General features: G+C 36.1%; 2 protein-coding genes across 2 annotated transcripts; one reads left to right on the forward strand and one right to left on the reverse strand.

Moving 5' to 3' along the window:
• The first annotated feature begins 4,823 nt into the window (after nucleotides 1-4,823).
• LOC121225103 (uncharacterized membrane protein YuiD) lies at nucleotides 4,824-6,895 on the forward strand. Its single transcript, XM_041109038.1, has 5 exons — nucleotides 4,824-5,049; nucleotides 5,527-5,683; nucleotides 5,754-5,804; nucleotides 6,196-6,288; nucleotides 6,624-6,895. The coding sequence occupies exons 1-5, from the start codon at nucleotides 4,904-4,906 to the stop codon at nucleotides 6,681-6,683; spliced, it is 507 nt and encodes a 168-aa protein (XP_040964972.1). The 5' UTR covers nucleotides 4,824-4,903; the 3' UTR covers nucleotides 6,684-6,895.
• Nucleotides 6,896-7,106: 211 nt separating this feature from the next.
• Nucleotides 7,107-8,952, reverse strand: LOC121225102 (GDSL esterase/lipase At5g55050). Its single transcript, XM_041109037.1, has 5 exons — nucleotides 8,625-8,952; nucleotides 8,200-8,330; nucleotides 7,895-8,122; nucleotides 7,561-7,810; nucleotides 7,107-7,487 (listed from the first exon to the last, which is right to left on the reverse strand). Exons 1-5 carry the CDS (start codon nucleotides 8,893-8,895, stop codon nucleotides 7,267-7,269), a joined length of 1,101 nt encoding a protein of 366 aa, XP_040964971.1. The 5' UTR covers nucleotides 8,896-8,952; the 3' UTR covers nucleotides 7,107-7,266.
• Between the last annotated feature and the right edge of the window lie 3,555 nt (nucleotides 8,953-12,507).

Below are 12,507 nucleotides of genomic sequence, written 5' to 3' on the forward strand. Positions count from 1 at the left end.
ACTTCTAAAATGCGTTTTATTTGGCTTCTGACCAAAAACCAATTGTAATAAGGAGTATTTATCACAATTTATTGGTATAATGCATACAAGTGTCGATTCATGTAAAATATTATATCCCTATACATATATACAAAAAGTTTCATTCTCAAAAAATATGGTTTAGCTACTAATTGGAGACATTTACTTTATAAATTATGCTAAACCATTTTATATGTATAAATAGTAAGATTTTGCGCTTGTTACTTGCACTGACAATCTAACAATCAATAATCATTGAAAGCATAAGAAATAAACTTACAAGCATTAGTAAGAATTACCTCGATTTCATAATCTAAAAATTTTGTTCTAAACAATCATTAAACAAGTAATCTCGCACACAAATTTCCCAAAAGGAATTTCCACTTGGGTGATAATAAGCACGGCCATAGAACCATAGCTTCCGAAAGATAGACTCGTGAGCTACTTGCAGGTTTAAATCTCCCCCCACACCCATGAATAGATTTAATAGTTGATTTTTCATTATGCCCACTTCCTTTTCTATTATCAACACTATGAGTTCTAGAAAGACTAGAAGAATTCCCACATGTCATTGAACCTCCTTTCCCCATTTTAGCTTTCGAAATGCTATCCAAATCCTCTTTAAAATTAACCACTGTATGTCGTTTGGGATCAAGACCATTAGAACTTGAATTAACCATGTCCCCAAGTTGGCCTTCAAAAATGGGATTGACACAAAGGGAGTTTGTGATATTTTTAGTGGTACAAATAGGAGCATTTGGGATTTTTTTCCACCGAGCCCGCAACCTCATAGGAGCCCAAATCCAAGGGAGGGGGAACCTGACCCAACTAGTGCTGAGATCCACTAATCTCCAGCGGAAGGCCCGCTGCCTATTAAGGCCCAGAACCGCAGAGGACAGGCTTGGTAGCTACTGTGCTTTAGCGCCAGCCCGCACCATTTCTTCTACCTGCGCCGCAACCCGCATCGTTTCCCCAACCCTTGTCACAAGCTGGCCCAAAACCCCATTTCCTTGCCTAACGCCAAACCCCTCCAACGACCCAGCTTTACTCCTTATCCCAACGCTCTCCCCTTGGCCCACTAGATCCCCTCCGAAATTCCCCCAGCCATCGATCCATTACCATCCAACGGTTCATTACCTTTAGAGTTTTTAAGTGACTCTTTTTTATTAACCCTAAATTTACCAAATCCCAAAACTAAATCCCCTAAATCTGCCATTTGAGCCTCCTTTCCCAGAGAAGACAAAGCTCCAAATCTGGAGCCTTCCAAATTTTCCCCCTAATTTTCGCTTTAGACCCCCCGATTTCCATCCGATTTGCGTCAAGCCTTGCGTTCAACCACCATCCAAGGACCAAAAGCTTCATCCATGGCCACCGACCCTCCTCCCATCTACATTGGAGTTATGTTGTTAGTCATCGATTTTATAGCAGTTTCCCCGCCGTCATCGCTGCTCCGATCTGTCTTAGAGGAAAGACATGAAGTTTTAAAGTGGCCATATTTTCTGCAGGAAAAACATACCACGGGTGAAGGTTCAAACTCCACTCGTTGTAAACGCCCATTGACCCAAACTTGTGAGGTTAGAGACTTCTCAAGATCCACTACCATACGGGCGAACTAACCCCTCTCACCACTGTCAGTGTTTGTGTTTAGTTTTACAACTTTTCCAGCTAAACTCCCGATTGCTTCTAATATTTTCTTTTGGTACAGGAACCCCGGCAGACCTGGAAAGCGAATCCAGGCTAAGATCCCGATTGGAAAAGGTCTCGATGGGTCGAAGTCCACAATCCATGGCTGAACAGTGAGGTAGTGTCCAAACACTGTACAGGGGCCACGAATCAACGCCATTTCATAATCCCCCATGCTTTGAAACCTAACTAGGTAATACCCATTAGCCACATCCATTAAACGGAAGGGTTGTGAAGGTTTCCAGAGATTGAGAATACGGTTGTGAAGAGCCCCATAGCCTATATTACGCCCTAATAGCTTAACCACCATCGTAGACTCCATTTCCCTAACCAGAATCTTTTTAATCCGATCCGAAAAATCTATGCCAGGGATTCCATTGGTGACTGATCTGAGGATATCACCATCCTCCAACTCTAAATCAATATTAGTAGCAGCACCTAGAGAACCAGAACCCGACTCACCCAAAAGTTTATCCTTCCAGGTGATTACGCTCACCGGAGTCGAGTCAACCGCCATATTCTCCATTGGACCTTCACCTCCTTCCTTAAATCGAACATTTTTGGTGATACGGTCTTCGATAATGCCTTCACTATCTTCAGTCTGAACATCAGACAAGGATTCAATGTTGTTCATGTTCACTAGAGAGAGGAAGTGCCTTCGATGTTTTTAAACGTACGTACACACACACAAAAAAAAGAGTCAAATGGCATTTTTTTAAATGGTCTAATAGCATACTTGAGTTACTGTAGTTTCTTTCCTATTCCATGCTTACGGTTTTAACTTTATTCAATTCGTTCCATGTAAAACACCAACTTAAATATTATATTAAAAGAAAACACTTTATTTTAAATTTTAAAAAATTTCCTTAATAAATTTACAAAGCACTCGAACGGTGTTAAATAAAAAAATTGATTTTTAATTATTCTTTCCCACATTCTCTCCACTTCTTTTCTTCTTCATGCTGAAGCATGGCCAAGATTCCACAAATGCAAAAATCTCCATTGTTGTTCAACATCCCTCCCTCCCAAACTCAAATTCCATCAAATCCAACTGCTTTTCCTCTAAACAATCCCCACTCCCAAGTTCGTCAAAACTCAGCATTCAATTTTTCAACCAAGAAATCATCCAATTTTAGCTTTGTTTAAACTACATCATGGCAAATCCAAGCTTTCATGTGGTTGGTCGAATTTTGATGGCTTTCTTCTCAACCAGTGATGAATGGGTCTATAGATTTAAACGTATTTTCCATGGAAAATGATATGGGTTCTGCATTTGCTGGAAATGAAAAAGAGAAGATAAAAATGATTTTTGGTTTGATGAAGAAGATGGGTTGTGAAGAGAGAATAAAAAATTTAATTTATATTAATTCTATGCGCCTGTGGCATGCTTTCACTGGCTACACATGTTGATCGGTTTTTTTTAACGGTGTTAACTTAATTGGGCTGAATCAATAGACAAAAGTTAAACTATCAAAATAATCACTTTTGTTTGCTTTAAGTTACATTTTAGTCACTTATGTTTGAAATGTTATGTTTTAGTTATTTATGTTATCGTGTTGTAACATTTTTGTCATCAAGTCATTAATTTTTGTTAACAATGTAACAATAAGTTGATGTGACATATTAAATCATCATTTTAAATGAAAATTTTAGGTTAAATTATAAAATTGGTTCTTATATATATTTTTTTATTTTAAGCAATTTAATTCTTTTCTTTTATGTTCTTTTAATTTTATCTTTTTTTCTTTTAATTTTCATTCTTTTCTACTTCTACATCTGTTTTTTTCCCTTTTCTATTTCTTTTAATGTAGTTTTTTTAATATTTTTTATTTGTTAAAATTAATTCTTATACTTTTTATTTTTTTCTTGAACAATTTAGTTTTTAATCTTTATTTCTTTATTTGTTAAAGCAAATTATCTATGATTACAAACTCTATGTGTAAATCCAAAGATCGTTTTTTATCATTACAAGATGAATAAAATCGATCTTATTGCATTAATCAATATCAATTCTTCTTCAATATATAATAGAACACCAAGCTAAATTTTACTAAAGACATTAATTTGTTTACCAAATTGGTGTCAAAAACTGGAAATCAAGTTAACTCTAATGGGATCAGAAGGGTTAACCAGTATTATGAGAATCTTGATTGAAATATCAGGTCCAAGCAATTTTATAAAATCACCATAATAATTCATTTTTAGATCCTTTGGATAGCATCAACAATAAGTGTAAAATATTAAAAACCCCAATTCACAATTGTTCACAATAAGCAAAAAAAGATTAAAAAAAATTCTTTATTTTGGGTTTTCATTGAAGAGCAATACAAAATTGTTACCCTAAGTTGAAAATATATTAAAAACTAATCAAAAGGAAGATTAAACAAAACGTACAAGAAATACCCAATACCAAAATAAAAGTATAGAGGCTAGTTTTAACAAACAGAAAATATAGAAAAACTATGTTAAAAGAAACAGAGAAGGGAAGAAAATAGATGGAGAAACAGAAGAGAATGAAAAAAAAGAAAAAAAAAGAAAAGTTAAAAAATTTTTTATTGATCTTCAACGAAAACCTAGAATAAGAATTTTTTTAATTTTTTTTGCTGATTATAGACAATTGTGAATAAAAATAAAAAGGGAAAAAATAAATTTTTCAAAAAAATAAAAGTATAGAGACTAATTTTAATAAATGAAAAACATAAAAAAACTATGTTAAAAAAATAGAAAAGGCAAAAAACATAAAAGAAAAAAATAAAATTGCACAAAACGAAAAAAATATAGGAATCAGCGGTATAATTTAATCTAAAATTTTCATTTAAAATGATGATTTAATATGCCACATCAGCTTACCGTTATACTGTTAACGGCAATTAACGGCTTAATAACTAAAATGTTACAATACGATAACGTAAGTGACTAAAATATAACATTTCAAACATAAGTGACTAAAGTGTAACTTGAGATAAATAAAAGTGACTATTTTAATATTTACCCTAAAATTAAGGTACCAATATATGAAAAAAAATATTTAAGTACCAATATGAAAAATGGGTATAGTTTAGGGGTAAAATTTTGGATAAAGCCTACAATAAAATTAGGATTTAAATAAAAAATCTTATAAATAAAAAATTTTATTTACGGCAAAAACCGGTTTTAACGTCTTTTTCTCTGTTTCGATCTTTTACGCAATCGCTGGGTTTCAATGGAGGAAGTAATGACGGTCGGTGATGCCTCGGCGAGGTTCCGATCAATCTCATCCACATCGTCCATTATCCCTTCCAACGTCCCCCTCCTCTCCGCTTTCTTTGCCTTCGCGCTTGCTCAATTCCTCAAGCTCTTCACTACTTGGTATTTTTCATTTTTTTTTCATTTAATCACTTAGAAAGTGAGGTAAAATAAGAAAATAGAAGGAACCCATATCTTAGGAACATGTTTCAATTGGAAATTTTCATTTGTATCTGTCTTGGTTGTTGAGTGGATTGAAATGGGTAGCTTTTCGTTTGCAGAATAATTAATGGTTTGAAGGTTTTGATATTATTTTAATATTTTAAAGCTTTTTTCTTTTTTTACTTTTAGGTAAATGAGTGATCAACTGAAAAATGTTTATTATAATTGATTATAAATGCCGTGGAAATTTTAATCATTGAATCATTAGTGATGCTTGAAGTAGAACTAATATTTCTCTTGATGTTTGTTTATTGTTTTTATGGTTGTGATGACATGTAGTTCAAGCAAAAGGTGTGATCTACTCGCTTGCTATTGTTGTTTTCGTATCCGTGTGCGTGTTCTTTCTCAGTGTTTCAGTATATCCTTTTAGACATGCAGGTACAAGGAGAAGAGAAGGGACTCTAGAAGGTTGGTTGCTTCGGGTGGAATGCCGTCATCGCATTCAGCTACCGTGACTGCTCTTGCTGCTGCGATTGGATTGCAAGAAGGGCTTGGAGGATCAGCATTTGCCATTGCGCTTGTTTTGGCATGCGTTGTATGTACTCCCTATGTTTAGTATATTACCATTCTGGTTTCTTTGGTTAACATTTTGGGTTTCTTGGCAGGTAATGTACGATGCTAGCGGTGTAAGACTTCATGCTGGTCACCAGGCTGAAGTAAGAATTTTTTCTGTTAATCACCATACTCTATTCTTTTGATTATGGATTTCACCTCATTATTCTCAGGCAATCTGCCCAAGTTTGGGGGATAACTCTTGGATAAAAGCCCTTTACGTTTTGTACAAATTCTATGAGAAAAGATACGATTCTTGCAATAATACATGTGTATATATATATTTATCCATGAATGAATTTCTAATATGATTATTCCTCTTTATCGTGTCATCATAACTTAGAAGTTCTTTGGTTCCTACTCATTTCCATGTAATCTGTTATGACTGCAGCTAGCTAAGCTGATTTGTTTGATAGTGCTTTTTATTTGTATCTGCTGACAATTGTCAGTATCATATTGTTTTCAATAAATGAATTAATCATTTATATTATGCAGTTACTCAACCAAATTGTATGCGAGCTACCTCCTGAGCATCCTGTCTCCAGTGTCAGACCGTTACGAGATTCACTTGGTCATACGCCACTTCAGGTATGAAGCTATCAAGAGCAGAAATTGAACATGGAATGTTGGATGCATGAATTAGAAATAGGCCTAGTGAAAAACATTGAGCAATGGTAAACCATTTTGTAGAAGCAATCGCCCTAATTATCTAAGATGCCAACTTGTTATATGCTTAGTATGGAGTAACAACCGGGGATGAAACCTTTTAATTATGGATGTCCTCATACTGAAACTGCTTAAGTAAGTTTTTAAGTTTTTCAAACACGATTAAAAATGGTTTCGGTCATCACTATTATTGCATTCTCAAAAGAGTTTAATGGTGCCTTGCTTTTCATTTTGTTCTTACTTTGTTTTTGGTTCAGGTTCTTGCTGGGTCTATATTGGGTTGTATTGTAGCATTCCTCATGAGAACCTCCAGTTAGGATGAGATGTGTAACCTTGTCGATTGTAAACAGAAACAATATGATAATTACGGTGCAAGTGAAGAAGCAGACCGTTGATGACTTGGTACTTTGAACACAGTGAAGTTCTAGTATTATAACTGCTTGGGGTCTTTGCCTTGTGACTGAAGTCATTGTAAATTATAACATACTTGATAGATTCTCACATGTCTAGTGTTTGATTTTTCGGCACTTACGAAATTCTTTTACTCTTCTCCAATCCCATCCTTCATCCGTGATTCATACCCCTACTTAAAATTGCATTCAGATGGTAAAAAATGTTATCACAATCAATTTAAAAAAAATGAAATTAGTATATTAATAAATGTCCAAGGAGAATGATGATTTATGTTTTTGTGATTTGAGTTGATTGTTAGATGCGTATGAATACATGAAGTTGTTTAATTGAGATCCAAATTCAATCAGTCTTTAAGCATTATAATCATTATACATTAGTGGATTAGCACTAGTATTTGCAACATGGCTTGTGTGTGTGAGGTGAAGGCCTCGATTTCCCCCCCGGCCATTAATTTACTGATGTTCTTTTGGCCACAAAAAAAAAAACTTAAGAAGCAATTAATTGCCGAACATTCATGGGAACACAGTACTCGGAAGGGCCATCGAAAACGGTATCCGCAACAATGCGAGACATTGCCTCAGTTGGATGGTATAAATCCCAGAAAACATGATCTGCCCTGTTGGGACAGTAGCTTGAAAATGGCAAACAAGGGATTTTTGCTCTCAGTTCCCCAAGGCCACAACAGGCTGCTCGTACCTCTTTAAACCCTGTCAATTTCCAACTATTAAGACCCCCAATGAAAAAATGAATAATAATAACAAGGTGGTGATGTATTTGTACCGTGAGCCGATGGATCTCGGATGACTTTTTGCATGATACCATACAAATCGAGGAAGGCGTAGTTTAGGCCTGGAAGTTCTGATTTCAGCCCCTTTAATACTTCTTTAAGCCCTTCATTGTACTTAACTACCCACATGTTTACTTCTTCATTGCATTCATGGGTGCTGTGCTTGGCTCTTTGTGCTGGTACGCACCCTATTGCTCCAACACCTGACACCAAAATTTTACGCACTCCGAATCCGTATAATTTCTGCCCACACATTGATGTTTTAAGTTGGAGTAGTTAGATCTAGATCAAACCTTCCGAGAGTCGAATAATGGATTAAAGAGTTACCTTGATTTCTGCTTTCAGGTTGTTAACCATTGAATTCACAAGATGTTCCGGGGTGTCCTTTTCATCTTCGGATTCAAAGTAATTCAAGATATCATTGCTACCAATAACAATGGCGAAAAGAGACTTGGAAAAATGTTTTTCTAAACCATCAGTTCCCATCTTCTGCAGCATGACTTTATGCACTGATAAGAAGTTGTTCACTTGATCCGAAAGAGGTATGGATTGTCCCTACAAAACCAGATGAAATGGTATAATTGGAGAGATTTGAAGGTCATATGTTCGATATAAGCTTAGTATATACTTACGAGAACTTGACTGGAAGTATTCAAGATTCCGGAACCACCGGAGGCGAAGCTAACACCGTTCATGTATGATGCATGCGTGTTACTTGACAAAGAAAGATATGCTGGTGAACTTGACAACCCTAATTTTTCAGCTGCCCAAGATTGTCACGTAGGATTAAAATGTTAATTCCATTAGTATTAATGTGAAAATTGTTAAGTAGTTGGGAACCTAGAAATAAAGATACATAAATAAGCAACGAATGGATAATATTTTACATACTTTTTTATGTATATAATGATTGCGGAGATGTGGTTAAAGTTTTACCTTCCCATTATAAGAGAAAGGATTTTTATCCGTAAAGACGAAATTATGCCATCGGAAAAAGGTATATGATGCGAAAATGTGAATTTACATAAACATTGAAACTTCTATATGTGATACTTACCCAGAAAATCTGCTGCATTCTTGCCATTAGAATATCTTCCGGTCGCTTTCTTGGTCGGAAAATCAACGCCGTTGTGAGGAAAATTAGCCTTGGCAATGGAAAAGAAAAGGTGGTTGTTGTTTCCAACATCAACTTGGGAGTCCCCGAAAACAAATAACGCCGGCACCATTTGAGCTTCCGACAGCTTCAAACTCCAACCAAACACGCAGATGAGGAAGAAGAACATGATGTTCCTCCCCACCAAAACTCTTCTGCTATCCATTGATTTCATTAGGGCTCAAAGGGAAAGGAAAGGAAGAAGAAGAGTTAAGGTGGGATATATACTGTAAATGCATAATTTGACGTGATTTTATAGAAATGTAAGGAGGTTCCGCACCTTTTTTAGCATTTGAAACGGTTAAGAATTATAATTAGAATTTTATTATTTTATTAACTGTTTCATTCGTTTTAATTTTTTTTCATTGAGCAAGTCAAATTCAAGTAATTCGAAGAACTATATAATATATCTCAAAATTTAATTTTTCTTCTTTTTTGGTGCATAGAACAAAGTAACAAACAAGTTTAGACATGAATTACAGCATTCCCAATCAAACTTCTTAGGGAGACTCCAAGATTGCTCCATCTTCCGCCAAAGCGTGTGCTAGATTAGCCGAATGACGGGCACAACTGAACACATGTCGGATCTCCATAACCCAACCTTCATCAATTCATAATCAAAGTATTAAGAGGATGCTCCTCTGCATGTTGCTTATTAAGATAATTCACCACCAGCAAAGCGTCAATTTCTACAATCAATCTTCGTATTCCAAGCTCTTTGCCCAAGATTAAGCCTTGTCGAACACTCCAAAGTTCAGCTTGTAAACTATCTCTAACCCTGATCTTCATTTTGGATTGACCCACCAGCTACCGCAAATCCTCGACTACCCTGGATTAGAATTCAAAATGAAACAACCTACTGGAGGCTTCGACCATTGCATCCATGTTGGTCCTTTAGCAATTCGGTGATCCAATAAATTCAATAAATCACCAATCTCTTTTGTAAATTTATGCGCACAGCTAAAACAGAAGAAGCTTGTGGCGCTATACCTTAGAAAACTCTTTTGTTTCTATTTTTCCATAAACCCCATAAGATAGTGATGAGTAAAACACCCCAAGGAATCCAATCATCTAACAACTACTTTCCCGTGAAATTTCTTTCTAACCAGGTTCAGAAATCTGACGAGAAGAAGTCGGGTTGCAACCTAGTCACCTGCAGTCCTGACCATATCTCTTTCAAGATGCTGCAATCATGAAAAAGGTGAGAAGTTGATTCCAAAGCATTACCGCAAGCCAAGCAAGAAGCACTGTTGGTCATGTTTTTCCTCACTCTCATTTGATTGGTATTAGTCTATCAAAGAACACCAACCAAATGAAAAAACGCAATCTTTCAGGGAAATCAAGCCTCCAAATCTAACCTGTCTTAACGGAAACATGCTGGTTTGCATCTAAACTCGCCGCCAACTTGTATGCCGATTGCACCGTGAAAAGACCATTGCTAGTCAGCCCCTGAAAGCCTTAATCCGAACCAAGATTGCTTCGAATAATTCGCAAAGGAACTGCCAACATAGAGTTCTTCAATGCTTCAGGTAATAAATCCTCAACATGAGTTAGGTTCCAAGTACCCGAATCAAATAAGAAGGCGGAGGCAGCCTCGTATCTATCTACTGCATCAGGAATGTCTAATTTCTGATAAATTGGCTTATTGCCAACCCACTAGTCTTGCTAAAACTGAACATTATTGCCAGAAGTGATTCGCCATTTACACCCTTTCATCGATACATCACGAGCTTTAATTAAGCCACGCCATGTCGATGAAGCAGTCGGTTTTAATTGAGCCTCAGCAAATGAACCAATATTGAAGTACTTATTGCGAAAGACTTTGCACCATAGAACATCATGATTCAAATGCAATCGCGAACTAGCTTTAGCCAACATAGCCAAATTGTTGTTCGTACTTTACGGAGGCCAAGACCACCCATGTGTTTAGGGCCACAAACTTGATCCCAACTGATCAAATGATTATGAGCATATTCAGTCGAACCGCCCCAAAGGAAATTACTATTCAACCTATCCAATTTATCACAAACAGAAATGAGAAGTAATGCCGTTTGCATAGAATGCAATGGAATGGCTGCTGAGGTGGATTGGATCAAAACTTTCCTTCCTGCTGGAGATAAAAACTTACCCTTCCAGTCAGTCAGCCTCTTCAAAAGCATGTCGACAAGAGGTGCATACGTTTCATAATTTGCTCTTCCATGAATAATTGGGACACCAAGATATAGGTCCCCAAATTATCCGTTAAAGGAGTACCACGGGTCGAACTAAGCATAGATACTTCGACACCATTAATCGGCGACACAAACAATTTCGACATAGCAAAATTTACCCCCAACGCTGAAGCTCTACCAAATTCCTGTAGACCGTCTCTGATCATCCCAATTTGCTCATAACTTGCTCTTGGAAATAAAAGAAGATTTTCTACAAAGAATAAATGCGTTAAAGTTGGCAATTTCTAGAGATTTTGTAAGGCAAACAACTACGTTATGTTTCAACTGCTGACAAAATAGATTTAATCAACTTTAACCAAGAAATAATCTCTCTTTTCATCATTATGATCAAGAATAGATTGGAAAAAAGATATTTCTTTGATTAAGATATCTAATATTACATCCCAACTATTTTCCAGGTCATTCCACTTGTTTGACTCCCAAAATGCTCATAATCTATCGGATCTACTAAAAAACAACTGACTTGTTACAATTTAGAGAAAGATTTGATATCCTGCAATATGTACTCAACAACCATTTGATTGACTGAGCAAAACTAATTGGAGCATTGAAAAAGAAGTAGGAATCATCGGCAAATAGAAGATGCGACACTGGTTGTTGAACAATAACAAAATAGTTTGGGGGAGTTAGTTTGTTGAAGAAGTTGTTAAGCAGTTGAGTCAGTTTCTTGAGCTCTTTGCTTAGTTCCTTGCTTACTCTATAAAACCGTGCTTTGTATACATTGGAAGAGTATTTTCTTCTGATGCAATACATAAACCAAGCTTTCTTCTATCTTCTACTGTTATCTGTCTTTGGTTGTTATCTTCCTTGCTGCCAGCTTTGCTTGTTATTGTTGAACATGGACTGCAATGCAACAATAGGCCAAGCACTACACCAAAACAGGCTTTTAGCGGCGCTTTTAGTGGCGTTTGTACAAAAAACGCCGCTAAAAATCGAGCATTAGCGGCGCTTCACAAAAAATGCCGCTAAAGATCGCGGCGCTTTTAGGAAAGCGCTGCTAAAAATGATCATTAGAAAAACGCCGCAAAAAACCTAAGCCCAATGACGACGGTTTCAAACCTTGTGGGTCTTTAGCAGCGTTTTTCAAGAAGCGTCGCTAAGCGTGGACCTTTAGCGGCGTTTTTCAAGAAGCGCCGCTAATGCGCAGACCTTTAGCGGTGTTTTTCAGGAAGCGCCGCTAATGCACTGACCTTTACCGGCGTTTGTAAGGAATCGCCGCTAATGTGCAAACCTTTAGCGGCGTTTTTCATGAAGTGCCACTAATGCGCAGACCTTTAGCGGCGTTTTTTGTAAAACGCCGCAAAAACATATTATGTATTTTTTTACTTTTTAATTTGTTTGTTTATATTAATTAAAATTGAATATATTTTTAATTGAATATTTGTTAAAAATGGATAAATTTGAAATAATGAGACATTGAAATAATTTGAATTAAAAAACATAGCAAAATATTTGTTAAAAATGAAAAAAATTAAAATACTATTAATTAAAAATATTCTAAATTTTTTTGGGTACATGACTGATTGTAGAGGTGCTCATGGGCCGGGTGGCCCGGC

The sequence above is a fragment of the Gossypium hirsutum genome, chromosome D13 (assembly GCF_007990345.1).
Source record: "Gossypium hirsutum isolate 1008001.06 chromosome D13, Gossypium_hirsutum_v2.1, whole genome shotgun sequence".
NCBI classification, from domain to species: domain Eukaryota; kingdom Viridiplantae; phylum Streptophyta; class Magnoliopsida; order Malvales; family Malvaceae; genus Gossypium; species Gossypium hirsutum.

Coding starts and splice junctions, on each gene's coding strand:
- LOC121225102 (XM_041109037.1), bottom strand. CDS start 8,895: ATGAAATCAATGGATAGCAGAAGAGTTTTGGTGGGGAGGAACATCATG. Junction 8,123..8,199: donor ATACTTCCAGTCAAGTTCTC/GTAAGTATATAC, acceptor CTGGTTTTGTAG/GGACAATCCATACCTCTTTC. Junction 7,811..7,894: donor ACCTGAAAGCAGAAATCAAG/GTAACTCTTTAA, acceptor ATGTGTGGGCAG/AAATTATACGGATTCGGAGT.
- LOC121225103 (XM_041109038.1), top strand. CDS start 4,904: ATGGAGGAAGTAATGACGGTCGGTGATGCCTCGGCGAGGTTCCGATCA. Junction 5,684..5,753: donor CGCTTGTTTTGGCATGCGTT/GTATGTACTCCC, acceptor GTTTCTTGGCAG/GTAATGTACGATGCTAGCGG. Junction 6,289..6,623: donor TTGGTCATACGCCACTTCAG/GTATGAAGCTAT, acceptor TTTTTGGTTCAG/GTTCTTGCTGGGTCTATATT.